Source organism: Scyliorhinus canicula, chromosome 8 (assembly GCF_902713615.1).
Source record: "Scyliorhinus canicula chromosome 8, sScyCan1.1, whole genome shotgun sequence".
NCBI classification, from domain to species: Eukaryota; Metazoa; Chordata; class Chondrichthyes; order Carcharhiniformes; family Scyliorhinidae; genus Scyliorhinus; species Scyliorhinus canicula.
In genome coordinates this window covers 106,872,284-106,892,088 of record NC_052153.1, presented here as the reverse complement: position 1 = coordinate 106,892,088, position 19,805 = coordinate 106,872,284, and the positions used below count along the sequence as shown (strand labels likewise).

Genomic DNA, 19,805 nt, shown 5'->3' with positions numbered 1-19,805 from the left:
GGCGGCGTGATGCGATTTGCGCGGCCACCCGCTGATTCTCCGGCCAGGCAGGGGGTGCATGATGCTTTGCTACTACGGTAGTTCCTGCTGCAGGTTAACACAGACCGCTTCATCAATGGAGCTAAAAACTGGCATGATCAGTAAACACCCACTTTCCAGATCATCCTTTCAAACCAAAGCTTCCGTTCTACTTTTAATGAGGAATCTATCACCAGGTGTTCCACCTTTCCTTTCAGGCTTCCTTTATCTTGAATTGGAACATGCATCGAAAATTCTACACAAATTCGGGTACACAGACCCCAACAGAACACTATATTGCTTTAAAAACTGGAACAAAGGACACCAAACCTTATGATTGCTTCAGATATGTGGTTTGTCTGTAGCCACCCACATCAGCACTTCTCTGCCCAGATCTGACTTTGACTTTTGTGAACCGTATCTTGTTCTAAAGACAGTTCCTCTTATTCCCTTTAACTTCAGATTTCTTGGACACTTCTTGTCATTTTTCTAGTTCCCTCAGCTAGCTGTTCTTTAAGTCTTATGCACTTCTCTTCGTAACCATTACTCCATGGGTATGGCTTTTCTTTTAGTAAAGCTGAGAGAGATGTTCCCTCTCCAGCTTTCTAAAACCAATTGTGAAAAATAAACTCAAAAGCCTTCCTACCTAAAGGTGCTCTTCAATACTAAGCAACAACTTTTTACTTCTCCTAGCTTGTTTACTTTTCATGCCGTGACCTCTTATGCACACTAGAAACACAGTTTGAACTGACCAGAAGGCGCGCACACAAATACACTTTTGTCTAGCATGACTCTAGCTAGAGGTTTACTCCTCTTACCCAGAACTACAAAATTAAACCCACTTAAATGCATATCTTTGTTCTAACATTTAAAAATACAAATATAGGTCCCTTGAAATTACCCCTGTTTTCCTGACAATATTGGAACGTGGCAGGAGTAGTCTATTCAGCCTGTCAGGCCTGCTCCGCCATTCAATATGATCATAGATGATCATTCAATTAAATATTTCACACACTATCCCCATATCTCTTTATATCATTGATATTTAGAAACCTGTGGATCTCTGCTTTAAAAATGCTCAATTACTAAGCTTCCACAGTCTTCCCAGGTGGAGAAATCTGAAGATTCACAACCCTCTGAGTCAGACAACAATTCCTCATCTAGTTGCACCCCGCTTATTTGAAATTGGGTCCCCTGGTTTTAGACTCCTCACTAAAGGGGAAACATCTTGGGCGCGATTCTCCGCACCCCATGCCGGGTGGGAGAATCGCGGGAGTGCCGGGCGAATCACGCCACGCCGCCCTGGCACCCCCCGCGATTCTCCCACCCCCCCAAAATGGCGTGTCACGTTTTGCGACAGGCCGCTCGGAGAATCGCCGCTCGCCGTTTCTCATGGCGACCGGCGATTCTCCGGCCCGGATGGGCCGAGCGGCCTGCCGAACCCGACCAGTTCACGCCGGCGCCAACCACACCTGGTCGCTGCCGGCATGAACAGCGTGCGACCGGTGAGTGTGGGGCCTGTGGGGGGCGGAGGGAGGATCGAGCACCACGGACGTGCTCAGCAAATGTCTGGCCCGCGATCGGTGCCCACCGATCGTCGGGCCGGTGTCTCTCAAAGACGCACTCTTTTCCCTCTGCCGCCCCGCAAGATCAAGCCGCCATGTCTTGCGGGGCAACGGAGGGGAAGACGGCAACCGCGCAAGTGCGGGTTGGTACCGGCCAACCTGCGCATGCGCGGCTCACGTCACTTCGGCGCCGCCGGCCGCGTCATTCCCGGCGCGCCGCTTTGACGCAAGCGCCAAGGCCCGGTGCGTGGAATACAGGCGCCGCCGCTCCTAGCGCCCCCGGGGGGGGGGGGGGGGGGGGAATAGGGGGCGAGGAGCGGCCTCCGACGCCGGAGTGAAACACTCCGGGTTTCACTCTGGCATCGGCTGTTTGTCTCCCGTTGGGAGAATTCCGCCCCTTATATTTGGTTTACAATCCCTATTAGTATGTTATATACCTCAATCAGTTCCCCTCTCATCCTTCTAACCTCCAGCAAGTATAAGCCCAAACTGTTCAATTTCTCCTCCACCCTTTCATCCCCGGAATTAATATGATGAATCTCCTCTGAAATGCCTCCAATGCCACCACATCCTTCCTCAAAAAAGGAGATCAAAAATGGACACAATACTCCAGATGTGGTCTCACCAACACCCGATACAATTGCATCAACGCGTTTCTACTTTTATACAGAGGAGGCAGTGGTGTAATGGTATTGTCACTGGGCTGGTAATCCAGAGAACCAAGGTAATGCTCTGGGGTCCTGGGTTTGTATCCCACCGTGGCAGATGGTGAAATTTGAATTCAATAAAAATCTGGAATTGAAAGTCTAATGATGACCATGAAACCATTACCAATTGTCATGAAAATCCAGCTGGTTTGCTTATGTCCTTCAGGTAAGGAAATCTGCTGTCCTCACCTGATCTGGCCGACATGTGACTCCAGACACACACAGCGATGTGGTTGACTCTTAACTGCTCCATCTGAAATGGCCCAGCAAGCCCCTCAGTTCAAGTGCAATTAGGGATTAGGAACAAATGCTGGCCCAGCCTGCGATGCCCACATCCCAAGATTGAATAAAGACACAAAAAAGTACTCCAATCCTTTTGCAATAAATGTTAAAATTCCCTTTTTTATTGCATGCTGTACCTGCAAACCAACTTTCTGCAATTCATGAACAAAGACACTCAGACCTCTGCCCAAACGTATTTTGAACCCGTTTTCCATTTGGATAATAATTTGACTTGCTATTTTTTGCGGCCCAAATGGTTAACCTCACAGATATCCACATCCGCCCCGCTCCAAATCGGCATCATTGGGACACGGACCACACGCAGTAACAAGACCATTGGCACGTCACCAGCCGGCCCACTCATGATGCTCCGCCCTGATGGGCTAAGTTCCAATGGTGTGGGTACGTGTGGTCCGAGCCGTCGGTAACATGGCGTGCCGGCTGCGGACTGTGTCCAGCGCCACCACACTCGGCTGGGATCCGCTGGCCTGGGGTGCTGCTGTTATGGCTGGGTGGAGTGGGGGGGAGGGGGGGGATGGGAGGGGCTGTGGGGTGGGCGGGTTAGGGTTCCAGCATGGTGGAGCCATGTTTCCCGGCGCGGCTGCTGATCGTCAGCCCTACGCATGCGCAGCCCGGGACCCGCCGATTCTCTGGCCGTTGGTGCCGGCACTTAGCCTCAGAAACAGAGAATCCAGCTGAAGGAATCTGATGTGATTTAGCTTAATGATATACTGTCATAACATTAATCTTTTGAGATACACTGTTTTAACTAATTTTAGTTCATTAAATGCTTTGTTTTCCTCTTGGTGTCATGCTAAGGATGAAACATTGTCATGTTTTGGGGAATTATTAATCTTAGTTTCCGCCCAATAGAAAGAAATATTTTTTTTAAATTTCCAATACATATAAAATGTTGGACAGTTTGAAAATGAATCTCAAGCTAATGCGTGGGATTCCATATAATGGTGCAAATCACATACATACTTAACTTTTGGAGGACCAATGATAACCTGGCAAAGCAATGTAGTGGAATACCTTATTAGCTTATCAAAGCTAACATTTACCAGAATGAAAAACAGTTACTGACCAAAAATTACAGCGACAATACTGAAGCTGGGCACTAGCTAACAATAAGATAATATATAATTCCCTCTTAAATTAGCTTTGTGAAATATAAAACGCTGACAGAGTTATTTTTAAAAATTGAAGTGATTTTCTCTTTGTTAAAGGGTTCAAAAAGCCTATTCTGCATGGGTTGTGTTCCATGGGGTTTGCTGCACGTCATGTCTTGAAACAGTATGCAAATAATGATGTGACAAAGTTCAAAGCCATTAAGGTACAAAATAGTATAATCTATTGATAATCTATTATCCACAGAGTACTGAATTGGTTGTTCATTCGTACAATTTTGTTTGTTATACTTGTTAATCTTAAAGGGAGGAATTAATCAGATAAGTGTGAGGTCACCCATTTTGGTCGGTAAAATGGAAAGAGAACGCATTATCAAAATAGGGAGAGACTTCGGGGTGCTCCGTACAGAGGGATCTGGGTGCCCTCATGCATGAGTCACAGAAAATTAAAATGCAGGTACAGCAGGGAATAAAGAAAGTGAATGGAATGTTGGCATTTATAGCTAAAGGAATAGAATATAGAGGTAAGGAAGTGTTGTTGCAAATGTACAAGGCATTGGTGAGAGCGCACCTGGAGTATTGAGCACGATTTTGGTCCCCTTATTTGAGGAAAGATGTGGCATTGAAGGCAGTTCAGTGGAGGTTCACTAGATTGAAGGGAGATGAAGGGAGATTGAGCAATTTTAAGCTTATAATCTCTAGAGTTTAGAAGATTGAGGGGAAATCAAATTGAGATGTATAAAATCTTGTGTGGCATTCTAGAACAAGAGGTCATAGTTTTAGGACAATGTAGCAGCAAATTTAAAATAGAGATGAGGAGAAACTACTTCTTCCAAAGGGTCGTGAATCTGTGGATTGGGTACCCCAGAGTGCGGTGGGTGCTGGGGCAGTGAGTAAATTTAAGGAGGAGTTAGACAGATTTTTAATTGACAATGGGTTGAAGGGTTATCGAGAACAGGCATGACAGGTGAAGTTGAGGCCATGATGAGATCAGCCATGATAATATTGAATGGTGGATTAGGCTCGAGAGGCTAAATAGCCTGCTCCTGCTCCTCGTTCTTATGTTCTAAGAAAGACCTATTTGGTCTAATTCCACCTTCCAATTCTTAGTCTGTAGCCCTGTAGGTAACACACCCAGAGTACAAATCTGGTGTACTTGATTCATAAGGGGATTTCTCGATTAATAAATGGATCGCAGGTTATTGAGACGAGGCAAGAGAATGGGGATGAGGAATGGCCTAATGCCTGTCTTATGTGATTAGAGCACTTTGTATTTAGGGGTTAAATTTCTGGAAAGTGTGATAGGATCTTAAGCCACCTTCTGCTGCTGGGGGCAGAACGTTTTACCACCTGCCATCAACTGCTACCTTGATTTGAAAATGCAGAATAATTGCATTTATGTTTCATGTTTACAAGAAAAACGCTGCTTGTTAAAAATTGTGCTTAATTTCTAAAAATGTTGGGTGTGCTGAAGAAGTTGTGCATCATCATTGTGTATAAGGATCATAGAAAAGCAGCTGGTCCTCGCACAAAAACGTAATAGCATATCAACATTTTTTTCTGCATCACCGATAGTTTTGCACTAAACCTTTGTCTATTCTTTAATTCCCTTTTGAGCGTTTTCTGTCTGAGTTATACATGGAAATGGTGGAAGTTAATGGTTATTAGAGAATTTGTTACGGTTAATTGGAATCGTTTTTTTAGTGTCTGGGATATGACATTGTGAATATGATGAAATAGTTGCAGTTATAAAGTAATCTTTTAATACAGGTTCGTTTTGCAAAGCCAGTTGTTCCTGGACAAACTCTAGAAACTGAAATGTGGAAAGAAGGAAACCTCATCCATCTTCAGGCAAAGGTCAGGACTTTCTTCCTCATTAATGAAATTATTATTGCAGTACAATAATATAAGCATCATAAAGAATAGAATCCTACTTGGAATTTTCCTGGAGTTGTGAATAAGTAGACTGGAAGACTACTTATTCAAAAAGTAAGCTCGGGCTTGCTCTTTTTGTTAAGCACTCTACCCACAGCTGCAGTCATGGAAGACACCTGAGTATAACAGCAGTATAAAACACAATTATGGATAACTGCGGTTTTGTTCTGTATGATGATTATGAATGTAAAACATGATCTCCTGAGCTCTATCTCAGGAATCTTTGTTAGGAAAGATGTGGAGATGCCGGCGTTGGACTGGGGTGAGCACAGTAAGAAGTCTTACAACACCAGGTTAAAGTCCAACAGGTTTGTTTCAAACACGAGCTTTCGGAGCACGGCTCCTTCTTCAGGTGAATGGAAAGGCTTGTTCCAGAAATGTTTATATAGACACAGTCAGAGATGCCCCGGAATGCGAGCACCTGCAGGCAATCAAATCATCAAAGATGCAGAGAGAGAGGTAACTCCAGGTTAAAGAGGTGTGAATTGTCCCAAGCCAGTTCAGTCGGTAGGCCTCTGCAAGTCCAGGCTTGTTGGTGGGGGCCGAATGTAATGTGACATGAATCCCAGATCCCGGTTGAGTCCGCATTCATGCGTGCGGAACTTAGCCATAAGTTTTTGCTCAGCAATTTTGCGTTGTCGCGTCTCCTGAAGGCCTCCTTGTAGAATGCTGACCCGGAGATCAGAGGCTGAATGTCCTTGACTGCTGAAGTGTTCCCCAACTGGAAGGGAACAGTCCTGCCTGTTGATAGTCGCACGATGCCCGTTTATTCGTTGTCGCAGTGTCTGCATGGTCTCGCCAATGTACCACGCTTCGGGACATCCTTTCCTGCAGCGTATGAGGTAGACTACATTGGTCGAGTCGCACGAGTATGCGCCGCGTACCTGGTGGGTGGTGTTTCCACGTGTAATGGTGGTGTCCATGTCGATGATCTGGCATGTCTTGCAGAGATTACCCTGGCAGGGTTTTGTGGTGTTGTGGTTGCTGTTCTGAAGGCTGGGTAATTTGCTGCAAACAATGGTTTGTTTGAGGTTGCGCGGTTGTTTGAAGGCCAGTAGTGGGGGTGTGGGGATGACCTTGGCAAGATGTCCATCCTCGCTGATGATGTGTTGGAGGCTGCGAAGAAGATGTCGTAGTTTCTCCGCCCCAGGAAAGTACTGGACGACGAAGGGTACTCTGTCAGTGGTGTCCCGTGTTTGTCTTCTGAGGAGGTCGGTGCGGTTTTTTGCTGTGGCGCGGTGGAACTGTCGATCAATGAGTCGAGCGCCATATCCCGTTCGTACGAGGGCATCTTTCAGCATCTGTAGGTGTCTGTTGCGCTCCTCCTTGTCTGAGCAGATCCTGTGTATACGGAGGGCTTGTCCATAGGGGATGGCTTCTTTAATGTGTTTCGGGTGATAGCTGGAGAAGTGGAGCATCGTGAGATTATCTGTGGGCTTGCGGTAAAGCGAGGTGCTGAGGTGACCGTCCTTGATGGAGACGAGTGTGTCCAAGAATGGAACTGAATTTGGAGAATAGTCCATGGTGAGTTTGATGGTGGGATGGAACTTATTGATGTCATCGTGTAGTCGTTTCAGTGATGTCTCGCCGTGGGTCCAAAGGAAAAAAATGTCATCAATGTATCTGGTGTATAGCATCGGTTGAAAGTCCTGTGTGGTGAGGAAGTCCTGTTCAAACTTGTGCATGAAGATGTTGGCATATTGAGGTGCAAATTTGGTCCCCATGGCTGTTCCGTGCGTCTGGATGAAGAATTTGTTGTCGAAGGTGAAGACGTTTTGGTCTAGAATGAAACGGATGAGTTGCAGAATTGCGTCTGGAGATTGGCAGTTGTCGGTGTTGAGGACTGAGGCTGTTGCAGCAATGCCGTCGTCATGGGGGATGCTGGTGTAGAGTGCCGAGACATCCATTGTGACGAGGAATGTTCCTGGTTCAACTGGTCCATGGGTGCTGAGTTTCTGTAGGAAGTCCGTCGTGTCGCGACAGAAGCTGGGTGTACCTTGTACGATGGGTTTCAAGATGCCCTCGATGTGGCCAGAGAGGTTCTCACACAGGGTCCCATTGCCTGAAACGATAGGACGGCCTGGTGTGTTGGCCTTGTGTATTTTCGGGAGGCAGTAGAGATCTCCAATGCGGGGATTACGTGGGATGAGAGCACGTAGGGTGTTCTGAAGGTCTGGATCTAAGGTCTTGATCAGTCTGCTGAGTTGGCGGATGTGTTCCTTGGTTGGATCTGCGGGTAACTGCCTGTAGTGTTCCTGGTTGTCGAGTTGTCGGTATACTTCTTTGCAGTAGTCTGTTCTGTTCAGTATGACGGTGGCCCCTCCTTTGTCTGCTGGTTTGATGACGATGTTGCGGTTGGTCTTGAGAGTGCGGATGGCGTTGCGTTGTGCTTGGGTGACGTTTGAGGCTGCCTTGTGATTGCGAGTGATGAATCTGGCATTGACACGACTTCTGACGGCTTGAGCATACATGTCGAGTCTAGGGCAGCGGCCTTCCGGAGGGGTCCAATTTGACTCTTTCCTTTTCGGTTGCTGCACTGCAGATCTCGCGGTCTGCTGTTCCGGTTCATTGGTCGTGTCCCTGGGTTCGCTGTCGGCCTCTTGGGGTCTGTGGAAGAATTCCCGGAGCCTCATTCGCCTGATGAATTCCTCCGTATCTGCCGCGAGACTGATGGGGTCCATTTTGGTGGTGGTGCAGAAATTGAGCCCTCTGCTGAGGACTTCGATTTCGTCTGGTTGAAGGGTGTAGTCTGACAAGTTGACAATGGATTTCCCTGTATTGTTTTCGACTGTTGTACCGGGAGAAGCTTGATTGCTGCTGGTGGTGATGCCAAGTTTCTCAAGCTTCCTGTTCTTGGTGTGCATGTAGGTGGCATAGTATTGCTGTCTCATCTGTTTGGCGGTGTTCCGCAGCTGGTCTGCTGTGTCCTGAGCGCAAGTTGAGAATATGGCCTCTCTCTTGGTTTCCAGGTTGCGTCGACTGCTGTAGAGTTGGTGTACGAGGTGTTTGAGGAGTGTGACAGAGGTGCGGTGGCAGAGTCTTTCAGCGTAGTCTGTGTTGTAAGTCGACTTGAGTGGGTTTTTGATCTGTAGTCCTTTCGGGATCTTGTCTGCTTTTTTGCATCTTTGTAGAAACTGAATGTCAGTGTCTATATGCGCGATCTTCCTGGAGATCCTCTCCACTTTGAGCCGGCAGTTTGCGGTGTCAATGGTAGCCATGATGTGGAGATGCCGGCGTTGGACTGGGGTGAGCACAGTAAGAAGTCTTACAACACCAGGTTAAAGTCCAACAGGTTTGTTTCAAACACGAGCTTTCGGAGCACGGCTCCTTCTTCAGGTGAATGGAAAGGCTTGTTCCAGAAATGTTTATATAGACACAGTCAGAGATGCCCCGGAATGCGAGCACCTGCAGGCAATCAAATCATGCAGACACTGCGACAACGAATAAACGGGCATCGTGCGACTATCAACAGGCAGGACTGTTCCCTTCCAGTTGGGGAACACTTCAGCAGTCAAGGACATTCAGCCTCTGATCTCCGGGTCAGCATTCTACAAGGAGGCCTTCAGGAGACGCGACAACGCAAAATTGCTGAGCAAAAACTTATGGCTAAGTTCCGCACGCATGAATGCGGACTCAACCGGGATCTGGGATTCATGTCGCATTACATTCGGCCCCCACCAACAAGCCTGGACTTGCAGAGGCCTACCGACTGAACTGGCTTGGGACAATTCACACCTCTTTAACCTGGAGTTACCTCTCTCTCTGCATCTTTGATGATTTGATTGCCTGCAGGTGCTCGCATTCCGGGGCATCTCTGACTGTGTCTATATAAACATTTCTGGAACAAGCCTTTCCATTCACCTGAAGAAGGAGCCGTGCTCCGAAAGCTCGTGTTTGAAACAAACCTGTTGGACTTTAACCTGGTGTTGTAAGACTTCTTACTTTGTTAGGAAAAGCAGAGTAACTCACCATACTTAAAGGATTGCAATGCAAATTTTTTTTGGGTTGAAGGATCTCTTGTCAAATAGATCAGTAATCATGGACCCCCAATCCCCCACATCTAAATTATATTGCAAGCAGTATAAATGTTTGTTGTCAAATCAATGAAAATATTTGTTAGTCAAAGTAACTGGTAACCTACCTACCTATACTGTGCTCACTGGCACATTAACTACTTCAGTCAATTCTGTTCCAGTATTCAGTACAAAGTCAGGAAATAACCATGTGGTTATTTAAATTGTAAATCATGCCTCTCTCAGCACTCCTCCATACATATAATATAAAAGTAAATTACTGCGGATGATGGAACCTGAACCAAAAATAGAAAATGCTGGACAATCTCAGCAGGTCTACAGAATCTGTGGAGAGAGAATGGAACTAACGTTACAAGTCTGGATGACTCTTTGTCAAATTTAGAGAGCTGTAAGTTGGATCAGATTTATACTCCTCTGTGGATGTTCACCTCTTCACAAATGACGGCCACACTTATTTGCACCTTGCATGAAGCACATCTCCAGCCACCGCTCATTTTCCTATTTTGGAACATTTCTTATAACCTTTCATTAAAAGTCTCAGATAAAAGCATCAATATAGACCTTTCGAGAGAGTGCACTGCTGAAGTAAGTTAATTTATTCAATGCCGACAAGTTTTGATCATTAATTGAAACGTTGGGCTTCCTTGGAGTGAGGTTTTCTTTGTACTGATTCTAAGTCTGAAGTTGTCATATGGATTGGAAAATGAACCTGTGCACCATTGCATATCTAACTTTTTTTTTAACAAACAATTTTATTGAGGTATTTTTCAGCATTGTAAACAGTTACAGACAACAACAAAAAGAAAGCAAAAAAGGCAAAAATGTGCAAACATCAACGTAAAATCAATACTTCAATCGAACCATACTGCACAAGCCCGCTCCTCTCTCATTGACACTACCCGCCTATTTATCCCTCCTACTCTACTCTAATCTACCTCCCCCCCCCCCCCCCCCCCTTGCTGACGCTCACTCTCCCGCGAAGAAGTCGATGAATGGTTGCCACCTTCGGGCGAACCCCTGTACAGATCCCCTCAAGGCGAACTTAATTTTTTCCATACCAAAAAACTCGAAATGTCCAAAAGCCACAACTCAGTCTTCGGGGGTTTTGAGTCCCTCCATGCTAGCAGTATTCGCCGCCGGGCTATCAGGGAAGCAAAGGCCAAAACATCGGCCTCTTTCTCACCCTGGACTCCCGGGTCCTCCGAAACCCCAAAAATTGCCACCCCTGGACCCATCACCACCCTTATTTTTAGCATCCGAGACATGATCCCCGCAAATCCCTCCCAGTACCCCCTCAGCATTGGACATGCCCAAAACGTGTGAACGTGGTTTGCTGGTCCTCCCCCGCATCTAGTGCACTTATCCTCTACCCCAAAGAATTTGCTCATCCGAGCTACTGTCATGTGGGCCCGTGAACGACCTTAAATTGAATCAGTCCGAGCCTGGTACATGTTGCGGTTGAGTTTACCCTACTCAGGGCTTCCGCCCAAAACCCGTCCTCCGTCTCCCCGCCAAGCTCCTCCTCCCATTTGAGTTTCAGTTCCTCCGTCTGGGACTCTTCCCCCTTCATGAGCACCGTATAAATATCTGAGACTCTACCCTCTCCTCCTTCCCCTCTAGAGACTATTCTGTCTTGGATCCCCATTGGCGGGAGGCGTGGGAAGGATGGGACCTGTCTACGGACAAAGTCCCGCAACTGTAGGTACCTGAAATCGTTTTCCCCTTACCAGACCAAATTTCTCCTCCAAGCCCCTCAAACTCGCAAAGCTCCCCTCCAGGAACATATCGCCCACCCTCCCCTACCCCGCCCACCGCCATTCTCGAAACCCCCCATCCATGCTCCCGATGGTTTTCGCAGATTGGCGCCCAGACAGACGCTCCCACCTCCCCTACATGCCTTCTCCACTGGCCCCATATCCGCAGGGTCGCCCCCACTACCGGGCTGGTGGAGTACCTGGCCGGCGACAGCGGTAGGGGAGCCGTGACCAGGGTAGCCAAACTTGTGCCCCTGCACGAAGCCGCCTCCACCCGCTCCCAGATAGACCCTGCACCCACCATCCACTTCCTTATCATGGCAATGTTAGGCGCCCAGTAAAAGTTGATCAGACTTGGCAATGCCAGCCCTCCCTCGCTGCGGCTCCTGTCAAGTATCGCCTTCTTCACCCGCGGGGACTTTCCCGCCCAGACAAAGTTCATGATAATTTTGCCAGTCCTTTTGAAGAAGGACTCTGGGATAAAGATCGGGAGGCACTGCAAAATGAACAGGAATCTAGGGAGGATTGTCATCTTTACAGTCTTCTCCCTCCCCGCCAGCAACTGCGGGAGTGCATCCCATCTCCCATCTTCTTCATTTGTTCCACCACCCTGGTCAAATTTAACTTGTGCAGCCTTCCCCAGTCTCGCGCCACCTGTATCCACAAGTACCGGAAACTTTCCTCAACCAGCCGAAATGGCAGTTCCCTCAGTCTGTTCTCCTGGCCCATTGCCTGCACCACAAACATCTCACTCTTGGCCATATTTAATTTGTACCCTGAAAACTGGCCGAACTTCCTCAGTGTTTCCAGTATACTTTCCATCCCGGCCAGTGGGTCCGACACGTACAGGAGCTGGTCGTCCGCATAGAGAGAGACCCTATGTTCCACCCCACCCCTGGTCATTCCCTTCCATCCCTTTGCGGCTCTCAACGCAATCGCCAACGGCTCTTTGGCCAGCGCAAACAGCAACGGGGAGAGTGGGCATCCCTGTCTGGTCCCGCGATGTAGTCTGAAATAATCTGACACTACTCTGTTCATCCTAACGCTGGCTTTTGGAGCCTGATACAGTAGTCTGACCCAATTAACCAGTCCCTCCCCGAACCTAAACCATCCGAGCACCTCCCAAAGATAGCCCCACTCCACCCGATCGAAGGCCTTCTCAGCGTCCATCGCCACCACTACCTCCACCTCCTTGCCAGTTGGGGGCATCATGATCACATTGAGTAATCTTCTCAAGTTAGCTGACAGCTGCCTGCCCTTCACAAACCCAGTTTGGTCGTCCCCAATCACCTCCGGTACGCAGTCCTCAATTCTAATCGCCAGGACCTTTGCCAGGAGCTTGGCAACTACATTGATCAGGGAGATTGGCCTGTATGACCCGCAAGATTCCGGGTCCTTGCCCCGCTTCAATATCAGCGAGAATGTGGCTTGCGACATTGTCGGCGGCAGGGTCCCTCTGTCGCTGTTCAGAGAGACTTGGGTGTGCTTAGTGCATGAGTCACAGAAGGTTGGTTTACAAGTGCAACAGGTGATTAAGAAGGCAAATGGAATTTTGTCCTTCATTGCCAGAGGGATGGAGTTTAAGACTAGGGAGGTTATGTTGCAATTGTATAAGGTGTTAGTGCGGCCACACCTGGAGTATTGTGTTCAGTTTTGGTCTCCTTACTTGAGAAAGGACGTACTGGCGCTGGAGGGTGTGCAGAGGAGATTCACTAGGTTAATCCCAGAGCTGAAGGGGTTGGATTATGAGGAGAGGTTGAGTAGACTGGGACTGTACTCGTTGGAATTTAGAAGGATGAGGGGGGATCTTATAGAAACACTTAAAATTATGAAGGGAATAGATAGGATAGATGCGGGCAGGTTGTTTCCACTGGCGGGTGACAGCAGAACTAGGGGGCATAGCCTCAAAATAAGGGGAAGTAGATTTAGGACTGAGTTTAGGAGGAACTTCTTCACCCAAAGGGTTGTGAATCTATGGAATTCCTTGCCCAGTGAAGCAGTTGAGGCTCCTTCATTACATGTTTTTAAGGTAAAGATAGATAGTTTTTTGAAGAATAAAGGGTTAAGGGTTATGGTGTTCGGGCCGGAAAGTGGAGCTGAGTCCACAAAAGATCAGCCATGATCTCATTGAATGGCGGAGCAGGCTCGAGGGGCCAGATGGCCTACTCCTGCTCCTAGTTCTTATGTTCTTATGTCCCTTGCCTCATTAAAAACCCTCGCCAAGACCGGTCCCACTAACTCCGAGAACTTCTTGTAAAACTCTACTGGGTATCCATCTGGCCCTGGGGCTTTCCCCGACTGCATGGCCTTCAGGCCCTCCCAATACCTCCTCCACTCTAATCGGGGCCCCCAGCCCATCCACTAGCCCCCTACCTACTTTTGGGAATGTTAGCCCGTCCAGGAACCTTTTCATCTCCTCCGGCTCTTCCGGGGGCTCCGATGTATACAGCTTACTATAGATGTCTCGGAATACCTTATTCAATTCTGCCGGGTCCTTCACTCTGCACCCCTCCCCATCCGTCACTCTACTTATTTCCCTGGCCGCCTCCCTCTTCCTGAGTTGCTGTGCTAGCAATTTGCTGGCCTTCTCCCCATACTCGTACACCACTCCCCTCGCCTTCCTAAGCTGTTCCACGGCCCTGCTCGTGGATAGTGCCCCCAGTTCCGCCTGTAGTCTCCGCCTCTCCCTGAGTAGGGGGAGTCGTCCTGAGTAGTCCCTCCCCCGGGACTCCGCATGCTCCTTGTCTATCCGATACATTTCCCTAACCAATCTGTCCATTTCTCCTCTGTCCGCCTTGGCCCTGTGGGCCCCAATTGAGATCAGCTCCCCCCTCACTACTGCCTTCAGCGCCTCCCACAGGGTTGCCGCTGAAACCTCCCCCATATCGTTCATCTGCAAGTAGTTCTGCATACACTTCCGAAGTCTCTCACATATCCGCTCCTCCAACAACAGTCCTACGTCTAGCCTCCATTATGGGCGTTGGTAATTCACCCCCCGACCTGCAGATCCACCCAGTGCGTGGCATGGTTCGAGATAGTGATTGCCGAATATTCCATATTCTTTATCTCCCCTACACAGTCCCTGCTCAGGATACAAAAGTCTATCCTAGAGTATACTTTATGAACATGCGAGTAAAGCGAGTAGCCCCTTCCCGTCGGCTGTCTGGCTCTACATGGGTCCACTGCCCCCATTTGCTCCATAAACCCTTTCAGCTCCCTTGCCATTGCTGGGAGTCTACCTGTTCTGGGACACGACCGGTCCAGCCCCAGGTCAAGGACCGTATTAAAGTCCGTCCCCCCCCCCCCCCCCCCCCCCCCCCCCCCCCCCCCCCCAATTATCAACCTACGAGAGTCCAGGTCTGGGATCTTCCCCAGCACTCTTTTGATAAAGTCCACGTCATCCCAGTTCGGAGCATATATGTTCACTAGCACCACTCTTCTCCCCTCCAGTCTGCCCCGTACCATCAGGTATCTGCCCCCCTGTCTGCGGCTATGCCTTCCGCCTCAAATTGAATCCGCTTATTGATCATAATTGCCACCCCCCTGGACTTTGAGTCCAAGTCCGAGTGGAAGACCTGGCTAATCTAGCCCTTCCTTAGCCTAGTCTGGTCAGACACTTTCAGATGTGTCTCCTGCAACATAATCACGTCCGCCTTCAGAGCCCACAAGTGTGCGAAGACACGTGCCCTTTTTGACTGGCCCATTTAGTCCCCTGACATTCCAGGTGATCAGCAGCACACCCCCCCCCCCCCCCCCCCCCCCCCCCCCAACGCCGGTCAACCATAGCATATCGAACTTTTAACCAACAGCTTGTGCACAGTAATCGGCAAACGGCAAATCGCAAAGTGTGTCCTTGGAGACCATGGTCTTTGCCTGGAGTTGGATGGGATTAAGCAGCTTCTTGTTCATGGGATAACTAATTTCAATGCAAGGATCAACATCATGGAAAGCTTTAGAGAGCATGGCTGAGAAAAAAATACCAAAGTGGTTTGGCGCTAGCTCCATTCGTAAATGAGAAAGACTAACCAACACCCAGGTCTCACACAAGCACACCTTCATAAACTATGAAATATTGTGATGAATTTCTCAGCACACCTGAATTTCTCCATTACCTTCCAAAGGCCCTCATGACTGACTGTCTAAGTTGTTGGTCACGTCAGCAAATGTGGTGTAGAAGTCCATGTTTTGTTCTTTGCATTTCTCCTGAAGCTATCTAACTGAAAGCCCCATAATAATGGTTCCCTGACCTTTCTGAAACCGCACTGGCTCTCTGGTAGCAAATTCTGGTTGCACTCAGTGGTTCAGAAATATTCTGGTGAAGACTTTGTCGGAGATGGAAAGGAGTGAAATTCCTCTGTGATGGCCGATTGGTAAGTTCCATTCCACTAGTACGGGTGGACAATGGAGGCATTTTGTATTTTTGCAGCATAATTCCTTGCTCCCATATTGGCTTAAAGAAGTCAGTGAGTTGCTTGGATCAAGTATTTACCTCGCCTTGCAAACATCAGCTGGGTTAGCGTTAACGTCTAGAGCTTTGCCTCTGAACAGGAGTTTGATTGCCGATGTCGTCTATAACCTGTGGGAGGGTCGTCAAGAGAGCAATTGATGGCAACCTATGGCAGACAGTAGATTGCTTTTTTGTTGATGGATGAAGGCTGATAAAGGATGTGATTAAAGTGCTGTGCCAATTGTCCTAGCACTTGGGCATTTGCCATGAACACTGAGGGTAGGTGTTGAATCAATAGGGAGCCACAAACAGATTTCGGAGCATCGTAGAATCTCAAAAGCAGGGAAACCGACTTCCTTGATACACACCGGGTATTTTGAAAAGTCTTCTCCTTTCAAGGTGTCTGAATTTTACACTCAAATTGTTTTGCAGACTCACTGGGAAGTGTCTATGAAGTCCCAGGAGTGCACTGATCCCTGTTTGTGAGTCACTGATTTATGCAGCATATTGCATGAACAGATTAACTTAATTATATAGCTTGGGTATGTGAAGGGAACAATTTATTTTTGTCAGTGAAGGCACTATTCATTCATCTCTTTTTTTTAGAATCATAGAATCACTACCGTGCAGAAGGAGGCCATTCTGCCCATCAAGTCTGTACTGACCCTCAAAGAGCACCATACCTAGGCACACTCTGCTGCCCTATCCCTGTGACCCCATAACCACACCTAGGGCGGAATTCTCCGCTCACGCGTGGCATCGGGAAGGCTGTCGTGAACTTGGCCGAGTTTCACAACGGCCTCGGAGGCCGCTCCTCACACCCTATTCACCCCCACACTCCCCCAGGGGGCTAGGAGCGGCGCTCCGTAAATCTCGGCCGCCGGGCCTTGACGTGCGTCAAGGTGGCGCGCCGAGAATGACGCAACAGCGGCGCCTAAGTGACGTCAGCCGTGCATGCGCGGGTTGGCCGGCTCCAACCCGCGCATGCGCGGCTGACGTCACGACGGCTGCCGGCTCCAACCCGCGCATGCACGTTTGCCGTCTTCCCCTCTGCTTCCCCGCAAGACGTGACGGCTTGATCTTGCGGGGCGGCGGAGGGGAAAGAGTGCGTCTCTTGGAGACGCTGGCCTGCCGATCGATGGGCACCGATCGCGGGCCAGTCCCCTCCCAAGCACGGCCGTGGTGCTCACTCCCCTCTCTGACCCCCACAAGCCACAAACAAAACTTTGGTACCATGTTCACGACGGCAGCGACCAGGTGTGGTTGCCGCCGTCGTGAACCGGTCGGGAACGTCAGGCCGCTCGGCTCATCCGGGCCAGAGAATCGCCGGTCGCCGTGAAAAACGGCGAGCGCCGATTCTCTGAGCGGGGGGTGCCAGGGCGGCGTGTCGTGAGTCGCCTGGCCCTCCCGCGATTCTCCCACCCGGTGTGGGGAGCGGAGAATCGCGCCCCTAACATTTGGACACTAAGGGACAATTTAGCATGGCCAATCCATGTAACCTACAGATCCTGGACTGTGGAAGGAAACCAGAGTACCCAGAGGAAACCCACGTCAACACAGGAAAACGTGCAAACTCCACACAGACAGTCACCCAAAGTTGGAATTGAACCCGGGTCCTTGGCGCGGAGAGGTAGCAGTGGTAACCACTGTGTCTCCGTGCTGCCTTATAAGCAATGCTTTTGAAGATTTATATGTGGGTGTGCATATATGCTAAACCTGTGTGTAGCATGTGCAATAACTCTTCTTTCCAAGTTCTTGTAGGTCTGCATATCTCCCTTTTTCAGCCTCAGCAGTTTTAGGGAAGGAAAGCTGCCATCCTTATCCAGTCTGACCTCCATGTGACTCCTGACCCACAGTACTACGATTAACCCTGAACTGCCCTCTGAAATGGCCTTGCAATCATTCAGTTCAAAGGAAATTAGGGCTTAACAAAGCTTTCTTGAGTTGAAGAAAGATTGAGTTTATCAGTTACCAAAACAAAAGAAAAAATAATGAAACACACCTACACGCAAGTTCGAAATGAAAAGTAAATCCAAAAATAAAAGTCAAAAAGGTATAGGAATCAGTCTGGCTTGTCGATGAGTTGATGATGATGTACTGCAACCATTAATAAGTTGGGTGACTTTGGCATTTGTGATTTGACTCTAGCGTTGAGCAGTTAGTTTGAGATTCTTGGTTCTGCAGATTAGCTGAAAGGAGTTGTTCTCTTTCCTTTTTGATCGTGGCTTTGCTGACTTATGACTTGCTTCCAGCAATCAGAAAGTGACCGTTTTACCTACAAGCGCAGGGATGCCCATTCAACGTTCTTCAGCTGTGCCCTTCACAGCACATACTAGTACAGTACCACCAAAGCACACTAGTAGCTCACCTAAATCAGGGTTGCAGTTGGCTTTTTAAAAATAAATTAAAAATACCCAATTATGTTTTTTGAATTAAGGGGCAATTTAGCGTGGCCAATCCACCTAACCTGCACATCTTTGGGTTGTGGGAATGAAACCCACGCAAACACAGGGGGAATGTGCAAACTCCACAAGGACAGTGACCTAGAGCCAGGATCGAATCCGGGTCCTCGGTACTGTATGCAGCAGTGTTAACCACTGTGCCACCGTGCTGCCCTGCAGTTGGCTTTTAACTCATTTTCATGTGTACCCTTGGAAAGAAAAGATGTCCAGAAACTGCTTTCTTACAACTCCCATCATGTTCACAGTCTGGGATATAACTCATGGGGTGGTTTCTTCTGAGATGGTGATCAGCCTCCACTATCTCTGCAACCACAGGAGATTACAGTTCAGTTTCTGCATTGCACCTCTTCCTTTGAAGTGTCTGTCTGAAATTTTTTGACATCCTCCAGGTGCGACATCCCATGTCCTCTCTTGGGACTAAGTATACCACCCCAGACAGGAACTTTCCAGACAGTCACTGAATTACATTCTCAGAATTTACATTATCAACCACCTTTGGCGTGTATCTTCTTTTATAAAAACACAAATCTTAAAAGTTCAATATGTCTGTAAGTAATTTGGGGCTATGATCTGTTGTCAGGTAACACTTCTCAGTATCCTACCTTGCCTTGGGAGCCTTTCCCAAATGCAATACCTCCAACTTCTCCGTATCGAATTTGCTTTTCACTGCTCTGCCCAACTAATCTATTTCAGAAAATGAAATGACAATATCTTCACAACGTCACAATGAAATTAGATTCAATGAACCTGCTAATTTGTTGGCTGGGGGCTGTAAATCGCTATAAAGGTTGCTGAATTATGGCAAAAATCTTAATGTGAGTATGCCTTCACTCCCATGTCTGGCATAGATTCCAGTCTCTCTCAAAATGGTTATCCTTTCATGCCTTCGAAAACTTGGGGTAGTGAATAAATAAAATCCTGTAATAGTTCCAGCGTAGAAGGGGATCATATTTTCTTGCTGCAAGAACTAGTTTGCCTCACAACCACTCGTTTTCCCTGTAGCCTGTATTTTTTCTTCAGGTGCTTGCCTAATGTCCTTCTGAAAGCCCTAATTGAATCTATCTCCATCACATGCTCAGGTAATGCATTCCACATCCTAATCACTCTGCAGTCACCTTAAATCTGCCCCTTTTGTTCGCGACCCTTTTGCCAAAGGGAACATTTCTATCTACTCTGTCTATGCCCCTTATGATGACGCCTTTATCAAATCTCCTGTCTATCGTCCTTGGAGAACAGCCCAGTTCCTTCAATCTGCTCTTGTAATTGAAATTCCCCTTCCTTGGGACCCTTCTCATGCATCTTTCCTGCACCTATCTAAAGCGTTCATATCCTTCCTAAAATGTGGTGCCTAGAATTGGATAGAATACTCCAGTTTAGGGTGAACCAGAGTTGTATAAAGTTTCATCATCACTTTCTTGCTTTCGTACTTGTAAGGGTCTCGCGTATCTTTTTAACCACTTTCTTAATCTGC

The 19,805-nt window shown here is 48.1% G+C and overlaps 1 protein-coding gene across 1 annotated transcript in view; it reads left to right on the top strand.

Moving 5' to 3' along the window:
• hsd17b4 (hydroxysteroid (17-beta) dehydrogenase 4) overlaps positions 1-19,805 on the top strand; it is a 162,147-nt gene that overhangs the window by 121,854 nt on the left and 20,488 nt on the right. The window contains 2 exon segments of the mRNA XM_038805039.1: positions 3,802-3,908; positions 5,473-5,559. Coding sequence (XP_038660967.1) covers positions 3,802-3,908; positions 5,473-5,559 — 194 coding nt within the window.